Below are 22,983 nucleotides of genomic sequence, written 5' to 3'. Positions count from 1 at the left end.
GAAAGCCGATAGCCGATAATTCTTTATATTTGAAAGCCGATAGCCGATAATTCTTTATATTTGAAAGCCGATAGCCGATAATTCTTCATATTTGAAAGCCGATAACCGATAATTCTTTATATTTGAAAGCCGATAGCCGATAATTCTTTATATTTGAAAGCCGATAGCCGATAATTCTTTATATTTGAAAGCCGATAGCCGATAATTCTTTATATTTGAAAGCCGATAGCCGATAATTCTTTATATTTGAAAGCCGATAAGCGTTAATTCTTTATATTTGAAAGCCGATAGCCGATAATTCTTTATATTTGAAAGCCGATAGCCGATAATTCTTTATATTTGAAAGCCGATAGCCGATAATTCTTTATATTTGAAAGCCGATAGCCAATAATTCTTTATATTTGAAAGCCGATAAGCGTTAATTCTTTATATTTGAAAGCCGATAGCCGATAATTCTTTATATTTGAAAGCCGATAACTGATAATTTCGTATATTTGAAAGCCAATAACCGATAATTCTTTATATTTGAAAGCCGATAACCGATAATTTCTTATATTTGAAAGCCGATAATCGATAATTCTTTATATACCGATAATTCCTTCAATTTGAAAGCCGGTAACCGATAATTTCTTATATTTGAAAGCCGATAACCGATAATTCTTCATATTTGAAAGCCGATAACGATAATTCTTTATATTTGAAAGCAGATAACCAATAATTTCTTATATTTGAAAACCGATAACCGATAATTCTTTATATTTGAAAGCCGATAACCGATAATTTCTTATATTTTAAAGCCGATAATCGACAATTCTTTATATACCGATAATTCCTTCAATTTGAAAGCCGATAAGCGATAATTCTTTATATTTGAAAGACGATAACCGATATATTGGTCGATAAATCTAAATCAAAATTTTTATATCATTTTTGAGAGCCTGATTACAAAAACAAAATTCTAACCATTAAAATCATTTAGCACTTCAGATTTAAAAAAAATTAGAAGTATCTTAATTTAATCTATGTAAATTGACCTTTATTATAATAATTTTTTTGAGTAGGAATTTTTTTAAATTGTTTTAGTTAACAATAATAACCCTGGTTCAGTATGCTAAGCATTATCCAGCATATCGGAAAGATATTTATGCGTTTATCCAAAGCGACTCAGAATCACAGCATACGTTGTGTTGCTTTACATCAGGCCCTGACAGCTGAGATCGTCAAGACCATACGTGACATCATCGCTCTGAATCCACTGTACAGGTAAGAGAGGTGAAAGAGGCTGTTCAAAACCGCATGCTAAGGGAGATCAGTGTGTTTATCAGTGTGTGTGTTTGCTAGAGAGTCTGTGCTCCAGATGATGCAGGCTGGGCAGAGAGTAGTGGATAACCCTATTTACCTGAGCGACATGGGGGCGGCGCTGACCGGGGCCGACTCGCACGAGCTGCAGGACGTCCTGGAGGAAACAAACGTACGTTTACCACCCCCGAAACCCAATCTCAGAACGTCAATGTGTGTCTAACAGAAGAACTGTCGTTACAGATTCCCAAACGACTCTACAAAGCACTTTCTCTGCTGAAGAAGGAATACGAACTGAGCAAACTACAGCAGCGTCTCGGGAGAGAGGTGAGGACAGGTTCCTAACTAGGGTTGGGAGTCGAAAATATCGAAATCGGATACTTGCCATAAAATTTAAATTTCGATTCCTCTTATCGATTCCTTTGTGAGCATTTCAATATGTGTATAATAACTTTATTGGGCAGCTCTTAAAGTGACAGCAGCCTAATATTCCTGCTGCCGTCTCTATAGTAACACTAATCAAACTACAAATGACAAAGAGAAAATTCACTCGTTTTTGAGTGAATAACTTCTGTAACTATATTTGTAATGTATATTTTATTTATAAAGTGCAGTGAACACCTGGAAATCTTAAAACAGTGTTTATTTCAATCGCATCTTTGTTCAGTTGTGTCTATTAGTTGCGATTTGTGATTTATTTGTTCTTTTTTAATTACTGAGTGTTCACTTGTCTTTAATAAAGCTTGAAGTGTATATTAGTTTGGTTAGTTGTTTTTATATGGTGTTTTTAAACCACAGCAAGCGTTCCTTGTGTAAGTGTTCTTTAGCCTGTTGATTTGTGTTCATGATATTCAGCTACAATTAAATGTTTAGAAATAAGACGAAATGTGGATGATATTTGTTTTTAGGTGTTTTTTTTTTTAATGTTATTGGAATCGAAATTAGGAATCGATAAGCATAATCGAAATCGTTAAAATTGAAACGATACCCAACCCTGTTTGTCACATGCTGTTGCTTATTCACTGGTTTCCGCTGGCCTGCTGGTTTTGATGCTCAGGTGGAGGAGAAGATCAAGCAGACGCACAGGAAGTACCTCCTCCAGGAGCAGCTGAAGATCATTAAGAAGGAGCTCGGCCTGGAGAAAGAGGACAAAGACGCCATTGAGGAGAAGTTCAGGGAGAGGTTGAAGGACCGTACCGTACCTCAGCACATCATGGAGGTTATCAACGAGGAGCTGAACAAACTGGGGCTGTTAGATAACCACTCCTCAGAGTTCAAGTAAGGAGGTCATCGTTGTTATAAACAAATGTAGTCTATGAATACTGTACCGTTTCTTCTTAAAGGATTAGTTCACTTGAGAATGAAGGTTTTTGAGGAAAACGTTCCAGGATTTTTCTCCATATAGTGTCTTCAATGGGGTCCAACGGGTCGAAGGTCCGAATGTGAGTTTCAGTGCAGCTTCAAAGTCTCGACACGATCCAGCCGAGGAATAAGAGTCTTATCGAGACAAACCAGCGGACATTTTATAACAGAAATAAACATTTATATACTTTTTAACCACAAATGCTTGTCTTGCACTGGCTGTGATGCGACACACATTACGTAATCATGTTGAAAGGTCAAGCGGGACGTAGGAGAAAGAACCGACCTAGTGTTTATAAAGCAAACGTTCAAGACTAAGACAAATGGCCTTTACAAATTTTTTTAAAAAGAAAAGTTAAAACAACGATGTCGGACGCAGAGTTTTTCGCCCTACTCTACATTTCTGAACCGGAACATGTAATGTGTGTCGCATCACAGCCAGTGCAAGACGAGCATTTGTGGTTCAAAGTATATAAATGTTTATTTCTGTTATAAAATGGCGGATGGTTTGTCTAGATAAGACTCTTATTCCTCGGCTGGATCGTGTCGAGACTTTGAAGCTGCACTGAAACTCACATCTGGACCTTCAAACCCGTTGGACCCCATTGAAGTCACTATATGGAGAAACATCCTGGAACGTTTTCCTCAAAAACCTTCATTTCTTTACGACTGAAGAAAGAAAGACATGAACATCTTGGATGACGTGGGGGAGAGTAAATCATCAGGAAATTTTAATTCTGAAGTGAACTAATCCTTTAATATCCATTAAAATGCCCAAGAAGCTGAAAACACAACTGAAACCAGCTTAAGATGGTTGGACATGGACTCTACCTGGTCATTAGCTGCTTTAGATGGTTTATCAGTGGTAGACCATTGAAGTCCAGCAGCAAACCAGCTGCCATGTTCCACAAAGCAGTTTGACCTCCATAAAATGGTATTTCGCTCATTCAAACTTTGATCCTTCTCTCCCCCCCCTATTAAAATCCCCAGCGTCACCCGTAACTACTTAGATTGGCTGACCTCCATGCCGTGGGGAACCAACAGTGTGGAAAACCTGGAGTTGGTCCGAGCCAAAGAGGTGTTGGAAGAGGACCACTACGGAATGGATGACGTCAAGAAACGCATTCTGGTAAAGATCAAGCATAAGCGGTTCAATCTTACAAAGTACGCTTACAAATCCTATTAATTAATCCTGGTGCTTGTTCATTCCTGCAGGAGTTCATAGCGGTAAGCCAGCTTAAAGGCAGCACACAGGGAAAGATCTTGTGTTTCTATGGCCCTCCTGGAGTTGGCAAGACCAGCATCGCCCGCTCAATCGCCAGAGCGCTCAATCGCGAATACTTCCGCTTTAGTGTGGGAGGAATGACAGATGTGGCGGAGATTAAAGGCCACAGGTGAGTGATGCGTGTGAGGCCACGCCCACCAGCAGTTAGTCGCAGTTTCGTTTTTTGTCGACATTTAGAAAAAATCGCAAAAGTTTTGCGCAAATCTGTTATGGAAACGCGCCTAATGACAAAATATAAAAGACAATAAAGTGACATTTTTGATCTTATGAGTTTCCGGTATTCTTACCTAACACTAACATAAGTGTTGACATCAGTGCTGATTAAACATTAGTGTTGAACAATCTTACGGCATTGGGGTAGAAACTATTCCTGCATCTACATTCTACACTTCTTTTCAAGCTCTTAGCACGCAGTTCTGTGTGTGATTGTGTTTGTGCGTTGCAGGAGAACATATGTTGGTGCAATGCCAGGAAAGATCATCCAGTGCCTGAAGAAAACTAAGACTGAAAACCCACTGGTCCTTATTGATGAGGTATGAACAATAAACAGGGTTCATACACAGTGCTTAACCTCCTGGGACACAGGAATAGACTTTTGTCCACTATAATGGACATTATATTTTAGTGAATTTCTCTGACATCATACATGTCACATCACATCTGGGTGTCCTGTAAAGGCTTTTCAGAGATACCAAATGTTTGGAGGTTTCATCATGAAAACCACTTCTCCTTGGTCTTTAAAAATGTCTGACTTTAATTTAGTGATCAAATGTAGGAAATATGATAATATATTGTAATTATAATTTAAATCAGACTACTTTTCAAATTGTATTTCATAAATCAACATCTCAGGAAAATGTTAAGGGGTTTAAAAACAAAAAAAAACGTTCTGTTACAGAACAGGGCGTTGATTTCATACGTGTCCCCTGTAGAGACATCAGGACTTAAATCATGTTTATCAGGCATTTTGGGAGACACAACAAGTGAATATGGAAATAAATTATGCATCAATATTCCTATGAAATATTAGATATTATTATTAAAATGTTGCTAATTATTACTCCAATTATTACACTTCTTTTTTCATTAAATGTTGCTCCAAGAACACATTAATGTGCACATTAGATACAGTGTATAGATACACTGCATTGAATGGGAATATTAATTTATGGCCATTTTACCCACATATTGCATAAAGTAAAATGTTGTATCAATAAATTCCATTATATCTTTCATAAGTCAAGTCAAGTCAACTTTATTTATATAGCGCTTTTCACAATACAGATTGTATCAAAGCAGCTTCACAGTATTAAATAAAATAGTACATCAGTGTTTGTTTCTGGTGTAAAACATCCACGTTTGGTAATGCAGATCAATAGCACTGGTGAATCGATTAATCAATTTAAGTATCCCCATAACATAGTTGAGAATCATCTTTATACAAATTTTGGTTAAAAAAAAAATCCTGAAACCCCGAAATGTATTGGTGACTGAAAAAAAAATCCCATTGTTTTTGTCTATACATATAATTTCATCTCATTTTTATTTTTTAAACAACTTAGTCCTGGTGTCCTCTACAGAGGACATAAAATAACATGAATAAAATATTATTTTTCAAAAATGTTATTTTACCATTTGTTTCTTATGCTCTAAACAAATGTGATGACATGAAAAAAAAAATCTGGGTCTCAGGAGTATTTTTGAAATTTAAGTCTTGGAAAACCCTTGAAAAAAGCCATTTTTACGAAGAAGTACTTGAAAATGGGAAATTTCTTTTTTATTTTATTGATAAAACAATATTTTCAAACAAAATGAACGCTGCATTCTGTGCGATATAGATATAGAGGCATTTTGCATGAATATGAGCGTTATATTGCTCATATTAATATCCAAGTATATGATACAGCTTTCATTCTTCAATCATATATTAATATCGGAAAAATCAGTTTGAAAGAGGAAAGCGATATCTTTGTCATAGTTTCATAGTTAAAATATAATAAAGAAAGATATTGTTTTGAAAAGTGCGATCTCTGATTGTAGTCCTTGAAAAAAACTAAATATTAGTGCTTAAAGTCATTGAAAGTCCTGGAATTACTGTGAATTAAAGTCCTGTGCGAACCCTGAATAGACGTGATCCTAACGTCGTTGTTCTCTCGGTGTGCTGGGATAACTTTGCTGAGTTCATCTCTGTGTTGTGCAGGTGGATAAGATAGGTCGAGGCTACCAGGGCGACCCATCTTCTGCGCTACTGGAGCTTTTAGATCCAGAACAGAACGCTAACTTTCTCGACCACTACCTGGATGTGCCTGTCGACCTGTCTAAGGTATGAACTAGCCAAAATACACATTGGTTGGAAGAATACTATGCTTTTATTTAGGGTTTGAAATGAACACCCGCCAAATGCAGGTTAAAATCAACTTTGGCGGGAAACGCTGTCAGATCACGAGCCAATTTGTATGAAATCCCAATTTTATAATATATACACTACCGGTCAATTTTTTTTGCATTAGTAAGATTTTTTATGTTTTTAAACGAAGTCTCTTCTGCTCACCAAGACTGCATTTATTTGCTTAAAAATACAAAAACAGTAATATTGTGAAATATTATTACAATTTAAAACAGCTGTTTTCTATGTGAATATATAGTAAAGTGTAATTTATTCCTGTGATCAAAGCATCATTACTCCAGTCTTCAGTGTCACATGATCCTTCAGAAATCACTCTAATATGATGATTTGATGCTCAAGAAACATTCATTATTATCAGTGTTGAAAACAGTTATTTACATTTTTATTTCAGGATTCTTTGATGAATAGAAAGTTCAAGAGAACAGCATTTATCTGAAATCTAAAGCTTTTGTAACATTAAACACTACCGTTCAAAAGTTTGGGGTCAGTAAGAATTTTTATTTAATTTTTTGAGAGAAAGAAATTAAATAAATCAATACTTTTATTCATCAAGGATTAATTAAATTGATCAAAAGTGACAGTAAAGACATTTATAATGTTACAAAACTTTCTATTTTTGATAAATGCTGTTCTTTTGAAATTTCTATTCATCAAAGAATCCTGAAAATAAAAATGTAAGTAACTGTTTTCAACATTGATAATAATAATGTTTTTTTGAGCATCAAATCATCATATTAGAGTGATTTCTGAAGGATCATGTGACACTGAAGACTGGAGTAATGATGCTTTGATCACAGGAATAAATTACACTTTACTATATATTCACATACAGTAGAAAACAGACGTTTTAAATTGTCATAATATTCAAGAATATTACTCTTTTTTTTTTTTTTTATCAAATAAATGCAGCCTTGAGCAGAAGAGACTTCTTTTAAAAACATTAAAAATCTTACCGATCCAAAACTTTTGACCGGTAGTGTATATATAAACTGTGACGTAGTTAATCTGCCTCATTTCTTTTTTCTGTTTTGTCCTGTAGAAGTTCTGAATGGCTGGTAACTTTAGTTAAAAACGTAGAAGCCAAACTGGCCAGTGAGTGAAGAAGTTAAATATCAAACGCTGGTTTTGTTGTTCCTACATTGGTGTTTCCTTTGGGTTTCAGGTGCTTTTCATTTGTACGGCCAATGTCCTCGACACCATCCCTGAACCCCTAAGAGACCGAATGGAAATGATCAATGTATCAGGCTACGTTGCTCAGGAGAAACTGGCAATTGCGGAGGTACGTTCACTTGGTCTTTTTTCCTGAAAATCATCAACACGTTTTATTTTTTGGGACAATTTGGACAATCTGAGTCTGGCATAATGGGTAAAGCTTAAAGCCGCCAACTGGAAGGTTGCTGGTTCAAGACCAGTAGTTAACAAGCCATAACTCCTAAAGTTGGTTGTGCTCAAATTCTACTTGGCCATTAGCTGATCAATTGTATTATAAAATGGTGGATCTGGTTTTGACATGGTAGACCACCTTAAACCAGCAACAAAGTTGACAAAACCCAACTAAAACCAGTTTAAGATGATTGTACATGGGTTTTACCAGGTCATTAACTGCTGTAGATGGTTTATCAGTTGGACTACAAGCTGGTGGACCTGGTTTTGACATGGTAGACCACCTTAAACCAGCATAAAGGTTGACAAAACCCAGCTAAAACCAGTTGTACATAGTTCCTACCTGGTCAGAACTGAACTAGATGGTTAATCAGTTGGACTACAAACTGGTGGACCTGGTTTTGACATGGTAGACCACCTTAAATCAGCACCAAAGTTGACAAAACCCAATTAAAACCAGTTTAAGATGACTGTACATGGGTTTTACCTGGTCATTAGCTGCTTTTATATGGTTAATCAGTTGGACTACAAACTGGTGGACCTGGTTTTGACATGGTAGACCACCTTAAACCAGCAACAAAGTTGACAAAACCCAATTAAAACCAGCTTAATATTATTGTACATGGGTTTTACCTGGTCATTAGCTGAACTAGATGGTTGATCAGTTGGACTACAAACTGGTGGACCTGGTTTTGACATGGTAGACCATCTTAAACCAGCAGAAAGGTTGACAAAACCCAGCTAAAACCAGTTGTACATAGTTCCTACTTGGTCAGAACTGAACTAGATGGTTAATCAGTTGGACTAGAAACTGGTGGACCTGGTTTCGACATGGTAGACCACCTTAAATCAGCACCAAAGTTGACAAACCCCAGCTAAAACCATCTTGATATAGTCAATGCATCAGGTTATGTTGCTGAGGAGAAACTGGCCATCCCTGACGCTAGAAGTCACTTCCAAAGAGTTCGTTCCACTGGATGCATTGAAGTCGGCATCAAACTTTCCTGGTTTTTGTGCCCCCACAGAGATACCTGGTTCCCCAGTTGCGATCTCTATGCGGGCTGGACGAGCAGAAGGCCAGAATAACGCCCGAGGCCCTGAGCGTGCTCATCAGACAGTACTGCCGGGAGAGCGGCGTCAGGAACCTGCAGAAGCAAGTCGAGAAGGTTCAGCAGATTCATTATTTACTCAGATTCAGGATTGTTATTTCTGAGCGTCCCGCTGAGCTCTGTACCTCCACAGGTGTTCAGGAAAGTGGCGTTTCGGATCGTCAGCGGCGAGGGATCGGAGGTCAGCGTCACTTCGGAAAACCTCCAGGATTTCGTGGGGAAGCCCATCTTCACTGTGGACCGGATGTATGACGTCACGCCGCCGGGAGTCGTCATGGGCCTGGCCTGGACCGCAATGGGTGAGCGCTCAAACTCGGTTTACTCGTTTCCAGATTCGACTATGAATAGTTTAGTGCAGTTTTGGTTTTAAGGTTCTCTGATGTTGGCTAATGGTCACATGACATGCAGGTCTCGTTTAGTAAGTGTGTTATTTTTATCGTTTTTATTTTAGAATTATATAATTATTTTAATTTTCCATTTTTAGTCAGTGATTTATTTTATTTTGTAATTTTATGTTTACATTTTTATTTTGATTCTCTTTTTAAAGTCACGTATTTTAATTTTACATTTTTATGACGTAATTCATTCTTAGTTGGTGCTTTGCTTTGACTTTACATTTTTGTTTTTATTTTTAAATTATTTATTCATCGTTTAGTTGGTGCCTTATTTTGATTTGTTTTTATTTTTAAATTACTTGTGTACATTTTTATGATATATTCATTCTTAGTTTGTGCTTTGTTTCATTTTTATATTAAAATTATTTACTTATTGTAATTTTTCATTTTTATAATTTAGTTCATGTTTAATGGTGCTTTATTTGTTTTTATCTTAAAATTATTTATTTTAATTTTATATTTTTATGATCTGATTTTTAGTTAGTGCTTTATTTGAATTAGTTTTATTTTATGATTTAATTAATTTTTAGTCAGTGCTTTATTTTGGTTTGCTTTATTTTAGCACAATTTATTTTATAATTTAATTACATTTTAAGTTGGTGCTTTTTGACATTTTAATACTATATAAGTTTTTTTTTTTTTAGTTAGCACATTATTTTGACTTTATATTTTAACAATTTATTTATTGATATTTTTAATTTTTATAATTTAATTAATGTTTTATTAGTGCTATATTTGTTTTTATCTTAAAATTATTCATTTAAAAAAATATATATTTTTATGATTTCATTTTTAGTTAGTGTTTTATTTTTGTTTGCTTTATTTTAACATAATTTACTTTATAATTTAATTAAATTTCAGCTGGTGCTTTTTGACATTTTAATACTATATACATTTTTACTGTTTATTTTTGTATTTTTTGTTTTTTTCTCCCCTATTTTTACCACTTTAATGGATCATTAGCTTCAACATTCTCTCTTGTGCCCCTGTCCTGTCCTCAGGCGGGTCGACGCTGTTCATCGAGACGTCTCTGCGGCGCCCGAGCGATCCGGTGGGCAAAGACGGGCCCAGAGAAGGGTCGCTGGAGCTCACAGGACAACTGGGAGACGTCATGAAGGAGAGCGCTAAGATCGCGTACACCTTCGCTCGCTCATTCCTCATGAAGAAGCGGCCGGAGAACGAGTTCCTGGTGGGATCGCACATACACCTGCACGTTCCCGAGGTGAAGATCGTGTGATTATTCAGCAGGAACGTGTCAAGCCGTGTTTATTTATAGAGCGCTTTTTACAAGACTGATTGTTTCAGAGCAGCTTTACAGAGATAACAGGAGAATAATGCACAGGGGTGCAAACAGCGCGCTTTTCGGCGCCTCCCGCTTTTTTCACGTCAGTTTGGGTGACTTGTGTGAATCGTGCAGATCCGAAGAGTTTTTTTTTTTAAGGAGGAGGAGGGGGAGGAGGGGGGGGGATGGGGGGGGGGGGGTTTGAGAGGGTCTGATTATAATTTAACCAACAGTAATTCTGGATTGCGTCCACCAACAAGTAAATAGGAAATAAGCGAATCAGAACACTGCGCGCCAAACCAGCAGTATGTGCGCAAGCGTGAACCACTAGTGTTTCTGTCTCACTCTGGATCTGCCACTGCATCACATTTCTCTCTGCGTGGCGTGGAGTATCCGTTTTTATGTCGGCTCTCATGTTAACTGGTTAGAGCTTGTGTTAGAGCACAATGCCTGCGTGACACACACTTCTCGTGCCGCTCCGAAACCGCGTGCTAGAAATAGAACCGCAACCGACGCCTATTTTTCACGCGACACGCAAGAGTGTTGGAAGTTTTCAGACAAAATAGAAGGCGCAAATACATATTAATAAATTACATTTTGATGCTTGAAAGTCTCTCGGTTTTGACAAATGCATATATACCGGTAATTGTAATTTAAAGAATAGGCCTAATTATCGATTTTCAAATATTGCCCCTGTCAATAGGCCTACAGAACGAAATATTCTGTAGCCTATTTTGCCGTCAATACTGCCGACATTGCCTTTGCTGTATCAGGCTATATATTTTATGTTTATCATCCAAATGTAGATGGTCTGTCGGCGCACAGAGCCACGCAGTCGCAGACAGCACGTGAAGTTCGTGAACACCGAATTCCCTTTTCTTTCTTATCTATTTGTGTTTGAACAGACATGTGCACGAAAAAATAAGCCAGTGTCCGTCTCAACGAGTTTCCCCGTTAACGCAGTCAAAATAAAAATTAATTACCGGTATTAGATACGTGCATTCGTCCTAAAGGGACAGCACCCAATATACCTGCAGCTGTTTGTGTCACCAAAGTTAATCAAACAACAAAAGAGAAAGAGAAAAATCACGTTTTGTCAAAAGATAAACTGTATTAATACTTAATACAGTTAATTTACCTGAAAAACATAAAGCACTGCTTTTCTCGTGTATTTGTAATTTATTGTATTTGTGCTTGTATTTTGTTTATTAGTTTCTATGCAGATGCACTAGGCCTACCCTACACAATTACCCCAATCATCCTAGAATTATTAATTCTTTACAAAAAGAGCTATTCAAATCATTAGGTGAAATTGTTTTCAGGAAGTAGCAGTAAAGCAAGAAGAAGAAGTGCAAGAGTTTTTCTACATTTAATTTGACTCTATGTGCCTATAGGGGTGGGTTGGGGATGGTGGCAATGTAGTATCTGGATATTTGCCGCGGGACGAGGGCTTCGATTACCTCTCTCTTTTTTGACCATACATGTGTTTGCACCCCTGAATGCAACAGAGTTTGTTTCCAGAAGAAAATAGCGTCACAGTCCAGCTTAAGTAAGCTCTGAGATGTTTCATTTTTGTTGTAATAAAGTTATCAATTTTGTTTATTTATATATATAGCCGCTCTGGAGTAAACCGCGATGTCATCGTCCAGCTCAGTTCTTGTATAACAGTGTCAATGCAGGCAGATCAATAATATTGTTGAAAATTAAATTAAATGTTAAATTTAATGTCCCCAACTAAGCAAGCCAAGCCGATGGCAACAATGTGTTTGGTCCAAGCTAGGGATGTGACGGTGAGGATATTTTCCCACCGGTTAATGGACGCGTGACAACACGGTAATACCGGGATCACCGGCGGGGGCTTTTAAATCGCTAATTTAAAGGCGAAACTAAATTGCGCGAGTCTGCAAGGTCATTCACAATGAGTGTTCTTTGATCTCATGTAAAAAGCGTATCTATAGCACAAATTGTTTTTATCGTGCAGTTTATACGCAAAAAATATTTGTACGTGCATATTGATACGCACTGTAAACCCCTTGGGTTGGATTAGTGATGTGGAGTATGTCCGAATTACACGCCATAAAGTGCACGAAAAAACTTATTTTTTGCGAATAAATTGCACGATAAATACAATCCTTGCTATAGATACGCATTTTCATGAGATCAGGCTGGTTTTTCTATAGGAATGAACTGAAAACGCTTGCTCCCAGCCCGTGGACATGTGCGCATTTTAGTTTCGCTTTCAAATTAGTGCCAATTTGGGCCAGTTCGACTCGTAATTCGATTGTTACGACATTGTGGTGGCGTTCCTGTGCGCTCGACTCGTAAATATGATCTTTACGACATTGTTTTACACAGTGTGTGTGTGTTGTTGGTGTGTTCAGGGAGCGACTCCTAAAGACGGGCCGAGCGCGGGCGTCACGATCATCACAGCTCTGCTGTCTCTGGCTCTCGACACCCCGGCCCGGCAGAACCTGGCCATGACCGGAGAAGTGTCCCTGACCGGGAAGATCCTGCCGGTGGGGGGGATCAAGGAGAAGACCATTGCGGTGAGTTACTGGGGGTTAACTGCCTTAGTGTGTGTGTGTGTGTGTGTGTGTGTGTGTGTGTGTGTGTGTTTGTGTGTGTTAGACATGTGCCGGTATTCGGTAATGCGATAAATCGCGGTAATGAATATGCACGATATTATCGCGGGCACTTCAAAATACCATAATAGCAGGTTACTTCTGATATGAAACAAATTCTCAGCTCTCATGTTCTGTCTATTTTATTACGAAATTCAGACAATAAATACCGTTTTGGCGCTTGTTAATGTGACGTGACCGATCGCTGTAGCGCCTCAGTTCAAGTAAACCGATCATCTGTTACCTCTTATTTAAAGATACAGTACAACTTACCGAAAGGTATTTATGCCTCATACATAATATCGATCATTCAGTGTTTTTCAACCACGGAAAGAGGTCAATAAAACTGCAGGTGAACAATTATGTCACAGAACGTTACATTTGCCTCAGGAAAGCCATTTAATGACCAACACGTTAGTTGACTAGAAAAAATAGCTATAGAGAGGAGTATTTTGCTAAATATGTGCACTATATTATATTTGTACGTGTCATAATTGTTATTATAATGAAAACCAAATTATATTTAATTTAATTTGTTCATTTTTAACCTTTAATAATACCAGCTGACAGGGCTCTCTGTATGTTTACAGCATTATGTGAGATATATATTTTTTCTTGAGAAAAATGTATGTGTAGGCTATCTACTGTAGCCGACCTAATATGTATCCAAAGAGTCAATATTGAATCGAGATTGAAATCAAATCCCAAGAATTGAATTGAAATCGTGAAAATTGTGTCAAATTCTGTTTAGTTACCAAATGTTTTGGCAATCACAATTACACCTATTGTGATGCAAGTTGTTTTTTTTCTACCCCCCCCCCCAATCCATCTGTTTCTCTTGAGCAATTAAAATATCGTGATAATACCGTATACCGTGATAAAAGCTCATTCAATTAATCGCAGCACGAAAATTTGATACCAGCACATGTCTAGTGTGTGTGTGGGGGGATCAAGGAGAAGACCATCGCTGTGAGTTACTGGGGGTTAAAGGAGAACTCCGGTCAATTTTAACATTGAGCTCATTTTTTTTGTAAATTTGGAGTGCTGTCAATACAGAGAACAACGGCAAAAATGTGAGTGTGTGAGTGAGTGTGGGTTGAAGTCCACAGTAGTCGATTGTCGAGTTCACGCGCATAGGTTTAGTTACCTATGATCACGCGTGTGAACTCGACAATCGACTACTGTGGACTTCGACTGAAAAACAGGATGTAAACACAGGTATTTGCGCTGGCTGAATTAACATCATTTTTATACATATCTTTCACATCTACTGCAGTCAGTGTTCACTCTGAAGGAATCACTCACATTGGCTGTGCACTTGTAATGACACATCAAGGATGTTAAGAGGCTAAAAGCAGGTTTAAACATTGCCCCATTGAAGTCAACAGGGTGCAAATTTTAAAAAGAGGATAACACGGTGTAGGCAACACCGATTTTTGTCGTTGTTCTCTGTATTGACAGCACTCCAAATGTACAAAAAAAATGTTAAAATTGACCGGAGTTCTACTTTAACTGCCTTAGAGTGTGTGTGTGTGTGTGTGTGTGTGTGTGTGGGGATCAAGGAGAAGACCATCGCTGTGAGTTACTGGCCTTCACTCGCTGTGTGCGGACAGGCCGTCATTAGCACATTAATTATGACATAAAAAAGGCAAAATATTTAGTATTACTTAGTATGACATACTGATTAAGATATTTAAAGTAGTCATACTTTTGACTTGTCAAAACTTTTTGTCATCATTTTGAATCAGATTTTTTAAATCTTATAAATATGACTTAGTATGTCATGAGATGAAAAGTCAAAATTATGGCATACTAAGTTATATTTATGAGATGGGAAAAAAATCGGTTAAAATTATGACTAATGTCATCATTTTGACATGTCAAAACCATGAGTTTTCATAATTTTCAAGATTTCAACTTTTTGTCATTATTTTGACTTCAAGATATTTTTTCATCTCATAAATATGACTGTCGTAATTTTGACTTTTCATCTCATAAATATGATTTCGTTTGTCATTATTTTGACTTTTTTTTATCTCATAAATATTACTTAATATTTTTCTTCCCTGTGTGACAGAATGATTGTTTCATTGGGCTAAAGTAATTCAGTTATTTGGTAACACTTTACAATAAAGTTTTACTAGTTAATATTACTCAACTACATTTGTTAATATGAACAATACTTAATTTATTGATCTCAGTTAATGCTAATTTTTTTTTTTTTTACCTAAAATCACACATTATGTATGAAATACATTAATATGGTATCACTTTACCCTAAGGTTCATTAGTAGATGTATACGTGTATTCAGTGATGTGTGTTGTGTGTGGTGTCAGGCGAAGAGAGCGGGCGTCACCTGTATTCTCCTGCCGGTCGAGAACAAGAAGGATTTCTCGGATCTGGCCGACTACATCACAGAGGGACTGGAAGTGCACTTCGTGGACAACTACAGCCAGATCTTCCCAATCGTGTTCCCGGGACACTGAGCAGTCCCGCCGTTTTATCTCCGTCACATCACATCACACACACACAGAGAAGCAGGACGAGTCATTCCCCGTGTGAGACTGTTGAATCATGGGACACGGATCATTATGATCTGGAGCGCTGGAGACTCTGTTGCTGCTACTCAGACTCTACTGAAGATTTTATACTCATAATCTCGTCATATGTGTAAATAACTGCCTTAAACATGTTTCCTCAAATCATTTACAATAAATATATAAATTATGACACCGCTTGTGCGAGTCTCGATCTGGAGAAAATGATCATTTCTTCAATGTCTTTCAATTTTATCAACACAGAATTTAGTGAATTCTGTCTTTTGAGGAACATTTTTTAGTGATGTGTGAATTTATTAAAGTTTGTATATTTTAATAGTAAACTTGCAACTTCATTACAAATATATTTAAATGGATGAAAAACAAGGTTTGTTTATTACAACTTCACAGTTTCGAAGCAGTACGTCAGAATTTTAACTTTGTCAATTTCAACTGTTCCATCTCAAATTCAACTTTTCATCTGAAAAATATGATTTAATGACTGAAATAATGTAATATGGAATAACACTGGTTAAAAAAATTATGCTTTTGTAAATCAATTATCAAAATTACACATACCAAGTCATGAGAGATCATTTGTAATCATGACATACTTGAGATTATAACATACTATGTCATAATTATTCATTTTTATCTGGTATGACTTGTGTAATTTTGATAGATCTACAAAAGCATGATTTTTTTAATCAGTCTTATTCAATATTGCATTTAAAGTTGATATATTAAAATGGATGAAAAGGTTAATTAATTACATCTTTGTCAGAATTTAAACTGTCAAATTCAACTTTTCGTTGAAAAACATTAAAGTGTAACTTTGACTCATAAATGAATGTCAATTTTGACTTGCTATGTAAGTTCTCAAATATGACTTTTCTTTCTCATGACTGCAATTGATGATTTACAAAAGCATGATTTTTTTAACCAGTGTCATTCAAGATTACATTTAAAGTTATTTTAATTGTACTAAATTGCAAATTTATTACAAATATATTTAAATGCATGACAAACGAGTTTCATTAGTGTATTTTAGTTGACAATGAATGCTTGTAGACTCTTTCAGTAGTGAACTTAACTCAAAGACAACAGAAATAACCATGAAAACACACGGAAACTACTTAAATCATCGGTATAATTAAATAATTTGGTGAATCAGATATATATATATATACACACACACACACACACACACACACAACCAGTGACCGATGACAAAAAACAGGCATATTTACTCAAGTAACTGCGTTTGGTTAAACACACTTTGATATGATCCACAGCGTTCCTGCAAACATTCGTTACTCAGTGGAGCAGAACGATTGACACGTTCAAATGAAGCACAACACTCCAATGCTTGTTTTTACACATACAAATTTATTTGTCATAATTCAGGCTACTCCTTCTTGGCAGCAGCTTTCCTCATCGCGGCCAGGATGTTGCTGAGCTCCTCACGCTTTCTCTTGGCTCGGATGTGAGTTCCCACCTGTACACACACACACAATGAGGAAAACCAGACTCAAACCTGCGCATTTAGGCCAATAAGAGTTTCCATCTCATGAGTTCAAGAGAACAAAATCGTCACTTCCTGGGAAACTGGCACAAATTAGCAGTAATAAAACGTGGCCCTTCATCCCTCCATCATAAATGAGTCTCAGACGAAACACAAACGCTGTCATGTTCTCTTGTGTTCGGATGTTAAACCTTTTCATTTCAATTAAACCATATCATTCTGTGTTTCAGAGCCACTAAACCTATATTTGAGATGCTGCGATGTGATTGGTCCACTGGTTAGTCCAGTTGTCCAATCACAGCCTCCGCTGAGAAAAAGTCACCCGAGGTTTTGAGGGATTTATCCAGTAAATGTGTCTCCATGCTAGTTTATATGCATGTCTTATCGGATTGAACAATTATCCGCCTCAATTAAGCAAATTTGTTCTTTTACGCACATTTTTAGAATTAATGCCAATCTTACCGTTTCCATCTAGTGTTCTAAATGCACTTATAAATAGTTGGATGGAAACAACCAGATCCTGAAGATGCAGAAATTAAACCTGCCAATCAAAATCTGGACTGAATTAAATGGTCCATTTAGTCATTTTTAAAAACTAGTTGTTTTGAAAACCTTTTTTAAAATTTATTTTATAGTACCGTCTAACCAAGTTATGTGTGCGTGTCTATATATCCTATAACTATATAAATAGACAAATCATATATAAATACATTTTTAAAGCTGTTTAGAAGAATTTTCTTTCAAAGCATCGTGAAACCAAATTTAAATATATATAGACTTTAATACCAAAAAAAAGTATATATATATATTTTTTTTTATTACAAGGAACTGAATTAACGATTCTCTTCACGATTAAAAGCAAAATCAATTCACTAACATTCACAAAAAGCACAGTACTAAAAGTTATTAGACATAAGCAGCAAAAAATTTTAGAAAAGCGCAATGAGGGAAGAAAAACACCCATGACACCTGAAGCGCACGCTCAGATAATTTATACAGTAAAGACTAGGGATGGCTCGATACCATAATTTTGGTTTCGGTACGGTACCAGAACCTAATACCTCGGTATCGATACTAAATCGATACCACAGGTGACAAATAACCAGCTTCAAAATTTAAGTGAATTGAAACAATTTTATTAAAAAACACTGCTTGAAACTCTGCAGTGCAAACAAAAAGTATCAAAATGTTAAAATAAACAAAAAACAGTCAGGGAACTTACAGTAGATTAAATTTTGATTTTGAAAAAAAAAGAAAGAAAGAAACCTGAAATGATACAATTAAAATAGGTTAATATCTATAGCCTAATAATTGATTAATATAGAATAATAATAGAATAATGAAATGACTAATTTTTTGCTGTCATGCATTAACAGAGAATTATCAACATTTATAGCATTTATTCATCTTGGTTTGATTACTGTTTGGTTTGTGTTTGGGTTCATATTAGTTTAATGCATTGCATATAAAGTAATGTTAACATGCTAAACATGTATTAGTATATTTAAATAATAATTACTGATTGATCGATCTAGATTAATAAATGCTATAATACGGTTAGGTCAGGTTACCTAATGAATGTTGACAAATGTAGCTTAAATGTAAAGTGTTACTCTAACATTCATATTAGTAATATCCATATTACTACTATTACTCTAGATTCCTTAGATTCCTCTAGGGGTCGCACTCGCCACAGCAGCAGTGATATGCCATTCATTTTACTATCACTAATACTAAAATTAATATCACTAATCTCTTTATTCATTCAAATTCAATTAATATATGATTGTTTGAAAGTGCAAAAATTATGAGACCTAAACTTCATTGGTTCTAGCGTGTCATGCAAGCACATTTGAGCTTTCGTGTTTACCGTGTCATATTTAATTGATAAGCATTATGTATGTGCGCTATGAATAAAAGTCTAAATTAAAACAGTTGAATGATGGACTCACCTGTCGATCTCTGAACTCTTTGAACAAGTCAGGATGATCAAGTGACAAGTGCTCAACGTTAGCCAGATTTGATGTGTTGCCTCCCGTCGCAAATTTAAAGCAGTGTTTGTAGAGTGGTGCATTGAGGTCTGTTGCTTCACCTTTCTCCTTACTTTTGTAGGCAAAGTAATGCTATATTTCACTCCTACTGCTCTATTTATTAATTTCGGGCGTGTAGAATGAGCTTCATCTGTTTGATCCATCGTGTTCCTCTGTTGTCACCGTTTGCCGGTTGTGCGTGACCCGCGTCAGTTTGGGTAGCGCACTGCCGCCTAGCGGTGAACTTCGAAACAGCAGCGCATTAAATACCGAATTGAGCAAAATTATGATATTGTACCGTTTGAAATATAATATATACCGGTATTTTTGCAGTACCGGTATACCGCGCATCCCTAGTAAAGACTACGTAGAATTTCGATTACTGTGGTATTTTGTACCTTCAAACTAGCCTAAACCAACAAAACCAAAAATCTAAAGCACAATACATTTAATGTTTGTCTTCATATAATATGGAATCTCATTTACGTAAAGAAAAAAGGAAAAAAAGCTAATTTTCCAGAAACTCATGGGGGTCAACATACCCTTTTCTTGATGAACTTGAGGGCACGTTTGTCCTTGGACACCTTCAGCAGCTCCATGGCACGCCTCTCGTAGGGCGCGAAACCGCACACCTCGCGGATCATGTCGCGCACAAACTTAGTGTGCTTGGTCAGATGCTGAAACGCAACAGCGATGTTACTTTACACACGACTGTACTGGCATAATATAGTTTATACAGCAGTGCATGATGGGAGAAAGTCACCGAAATCTGTAAAACCACGTTAACCTGTTAAAGGGGAAATGAAGCAGTCAATCAAGTTTACATGATTTACAAGATGGATTTCCACTTTAATCAACAATTATATAAGAAACATGACAAATGTAAACATATAAAAGAAAAAAAAGAAAAACCGTTGTATCTTTTGCTGCCAGGGCGCTGCCATTGTGTGCAGTATTCTAACGTGTGACGTCACGGGGTTGGTTGGCTTTAATAAACCCGGCTGAATGTATTAATATCACGACGTCAAACTGTCTACACCACGGAGTTTTGACCGCGAACAACTGTTAGGTACAGTCATTAATAGCTAACAGCTGTAAGCATGAACTAGCTAACACTAATTTAGTGTTTAGCTAACTTTAGTGGAGTTTATTAGTACCAGACAAAAAGACGACGTCTAACGTTAACAAACTGCACATGGAAACATTGTTCGCGATGTCTGCCATCATATTCATGTCTCTTGTCAACACCATGTAAGTTAGCATGTATTAATATATGCATTTGAGCCGATACGGCGTGGGAACCGAGCAGTGGTAAGTTACGTTGTTATGTCGAACAGCCGGTGGTGGTTTTGGGCGAAGAGCGGGTTGGTAAGTTGCAACGCGTGTGGCTGTTGTAATGCGATGCCCACCGTGTCAGAGTCCATCTGCTGTATATAACATATAACGTTAGACTTCATTAGTTGTTCGCGGTCAAAACTCCGTGGTGTAGACAGTTTGACGTCGTGATATTAATACATTCAGCCGGGTTTATTAAAGCCAACCAACCCCGTGACGTCACACGTTAGAATACTGCACACAATGGCAGCGCCCTGGCAGCAAAAGATACAACGGTTTTTCTTTTTTTTCTTTTATATGTTTACTTTTGTCATGTTTCTTATATAATTGTTGATTATAGTGGAAATCCATCTTGTAAATCATGTAAACTTGATTGACTGCTTCATTTCCCCTTTAAACAGGGCATAGATCTGAACTTAAATGGTTGTAAGATTGCAGATTGAAAGCACTTTAAAAAAAACAGCATAAAAATTTATAGAAATTATCTATATCGTAAATGTACTTAACTAAAAATTAAACGCAATTTATTTTTTACAAAATATCAAAAATCAAAACCATGCGTCTAACAGAGTTCTAAATTTAAACGATCTCAAATTTAGTGCGCTAAAAGTAACGTACCGTAAAGGACAATTTCAAAACGGTTTCACGGTTAGAATTTTGACCATTAAGTTTTCGAATTAAAATGTGTGATGTGGAAAAACCTATTAGTGCGCGACTGTGACACTGGCAGTTAACAGGTTAAATGCTGATTTTAACTACCCAAAACAGTGAAACATGGCCTCACTCACCCCTCTCCTGCGACTGTGCTTGGGCTTCGACACATTTTTGGTCACTGGATGGCCTTTATTAAGGCCAACTGCCATAGGATACCGTATAGCCATCTCTGAGGAGAACAAACGTGATTAAACATACAAATAACGTTACACATGAAAACACGAGCTGCATGTGTGCTGTTAGTGCTCTACAAGAGCTCAAAGTCATTATATAACACCACTTCATGATGAGGGAGAATACAGTTAACATTTTAAACACGTTTCGGGTTTGAAGCTTCCCAGATACAGTTCATTTATAACGACAGTGTTTGAGAATCGCCTCAGAATGCTTCACCGCATCTACTCCGAGTGAAACCCTCCAAAACACACAAACATCACGCTAAATGTTAACAATAATCGCTGGAAATCATTTTAGAGGGTTTATATTTACAAACGCGCGCACTTTTGTGATGATTTGAGGTAAGATGTATTAGATATAAATGTGATTTTAATGCTTGCGATTCTCCGGCGATTCATACCTGCGTTTTGCTAATGGCGTCCAAACCGGAAGGACCGCTGCTAGGCGGAAGTTGAACTTTCACACGCGACGAAAAGAGAAGAGTTCGCGGGAAAAACGAATGGCGCCATCTAGAAGTGAACAAAATATATTTTGAAGCTTGTAGTCCGGTGCGTTCATTGATGACATATTCTACATAATAAACAGATTGGAGAGTTATAATTTTTAATGTTTGCTTTTTTCTAATACCAAAACGAATCGATCCAGTAAAATTAATAAAACAACCAAATTGCATTATTGCATTATCATTTTACATTTTCCTCGAAAACTCAAAGAAATCGCACATGTTTATTAATGTTCCTATATATATATATATATATATATATATATATATATATATATATATATATATATATATATATATATATATATATATGACAATTTGTTTTATTTTATTTATATTATTTTGTTGTATATTTTTAGCAACATACTATTATTTAAATAATAGTAAAAAAAACATAAAAAAGTATATATATATATATATATATATATATATATATATATATATATATATATATATATATATATATATATATAATTTTAAATATTATTTCCCTCTTGTTTATCAGGGCTTTTGTTGGATTTCAGACTACAAATCCCTTGAATAAAAAAAATTAACTAGAAACTGTAAAAATTTGCAGCTGAGTGGATGTGATATAATAATACACTTCAATGATCACGGAATTGATAAAGATATTAAAGATAGCTAAGGCATAATTCATACAATTCTTGATATTAATGGGAAATCTTAACATTCATAAAATGAAATGGTGCGACACCAAACCTATTTTTCTTACTTTAAAAATTATTTTAAGTTTTATTGTTCTGTTTTGTGCAATTGCACAAGTAAAAAGGCTTATATAACTATTAAATAACATGTTGTATAAAGTTGTATCCTTTTCCTTTTGTCTATTTTAATTTTGTTCTTGTCTTCTGTCCATTATATTTTACTTGGAATGAATGTCTCATTTGTATTGTTCTGGTTAATGGATTTTTAAATAATAAAAAATAAATTTAAAAAGACTACAAATCCCATGAGCACTTCGAAGGATTTTTGGCGCGGTTTTACGTTAGCGGCGGCGG

General features: G+C 36.1%; 2 protein-coding genes across 2 annotated transcripts in view; one reads left to right on the top strand and one right to left on the bottom strand.

The window, feature by feature from the left end:
• Nucleotides 1-16,701, top strand: part of lonp1 (lon peptidase 1, mitochondrial) — a 20,813-nt gene extending 4,112 nt beyond the window's left edge. The window contains exons 5-18 of the mRNA XM_081384691.1: nt 1,202-1,263; nt 1,342-1,471; nt 1,543-1,626; nt 2,357-2,577; nt 3,652-3,790; nt 3,877-4,055; nt 4,392-4,479; nt 6,147-6,269; nt 7,516-7,632; nt 8,762-8,902; nt 8,979-9,144; nt 10,242-10,462; nt 12,904-13,068; nt 15,481-16,701. Coding sequence (XP_081240817.1) covers nt 1,202-1,263; nt 1,342-1,471; nt 1,543-1,626; nt 2,357-2,577; nt 3,652-3,790; nt 3,877-4,055; nt 4,392-4,479; nt 6,147-6,269; nt 7,516-7,632; nt 8,762-8,902; nt 8,979-9,144; nt 10,242-10,462; nt 12,904-13,068; nt 15,481-15,630 — 1,986 coding nt within the window. The 3' untranslated portion in view covers nt 15,631-16,701. The remainder of the gene's footprint in view (nt 1-1,201; nt 1,264-1,341; nt 1,472-1,542; nt 1,627-2,356; nt 2,578-3,651; nt 3,791-3,876; nt 4,056-4,391; nt 4,480-6,146; nt 6,270-7,515; nt 7,633-8,761; nt 8,903-8,978; nt 9,145-10,241; nt 10,463-12,903; nt 13,069-15,480) is intronic.
• Nucleotides 16,702-17,050: 349 nt separating this feature from the next.
• Nucleotides 17,051-21,971, bottom strand: rpl36 (ribosomal protein L36). The gene is made up of 4 exons (XM_081384692.1): nt 21,863-21,971; nt 21,360-21,454; nt 19,779-19,913; nt 17,051-17,179 (listed from the first exon to the last, which is right to left on the bottom strand). Exons 2-4 carry the CDS (start codon nt 21,450-21,452, stop codon nt 17,090-17,092), a joined length of 318 nt encoding a protein of 105 aa, XP_081240818.1. The 5' UTR covers nt 21,453-21,454; nt 21,863-21,971; the 3' UTR covers nt 17,051-17,089.
• Nucleotides 21,972-22,983: the final 1,012 nt, after the last annotated feature.

The sequence above is a fragment of the Scardinius erythrophthalmus genome (genome assembly GCF_964197995.2).
Source record: "Scardinius erythrophthalmus genome assembly, chromosome: 14".
NCBI classification, from domain to species: domain Eukaryota; kingdom Metazoa; phylum Chordata; class Actinopteri; order Cypriniformes; family Leuciscidae; genus Scardinius; species Scardinius erythrophthalmus.
Note: the sequence above shows the minus strand (reverse complement) of the source record. Positions and strands in the feature narration are given on the sequence as shown.

What these genes read in the sequence shown, in the direction of transcription:
- rpl36 (XM_081384692.1), bottom strand. Translation starts at nt 21,452, where the DNA reads ATGGCTATACGGTATCCTATGGCAGTTGGCCTTAATAAAGGCCATCCA. An exon ending in AGCACAGTCGCAGGAGAGGG is followed by an intron (nt 19,914 to 21,359) that starts GTGAGTGAGGCC and finishes GTTGCGTTTCAG; the next exon opens with CATCTGACCAAGCACACTAA. An exon ending in TCAAGTTCATCAAGAAAAGG is followed by an intron (nt 17,180 to 19,778) that starts GTATGTTGACCC and finishes GTGTGTGTACAG; the next exon opens with GTGGGAACTCACATCCGAGC.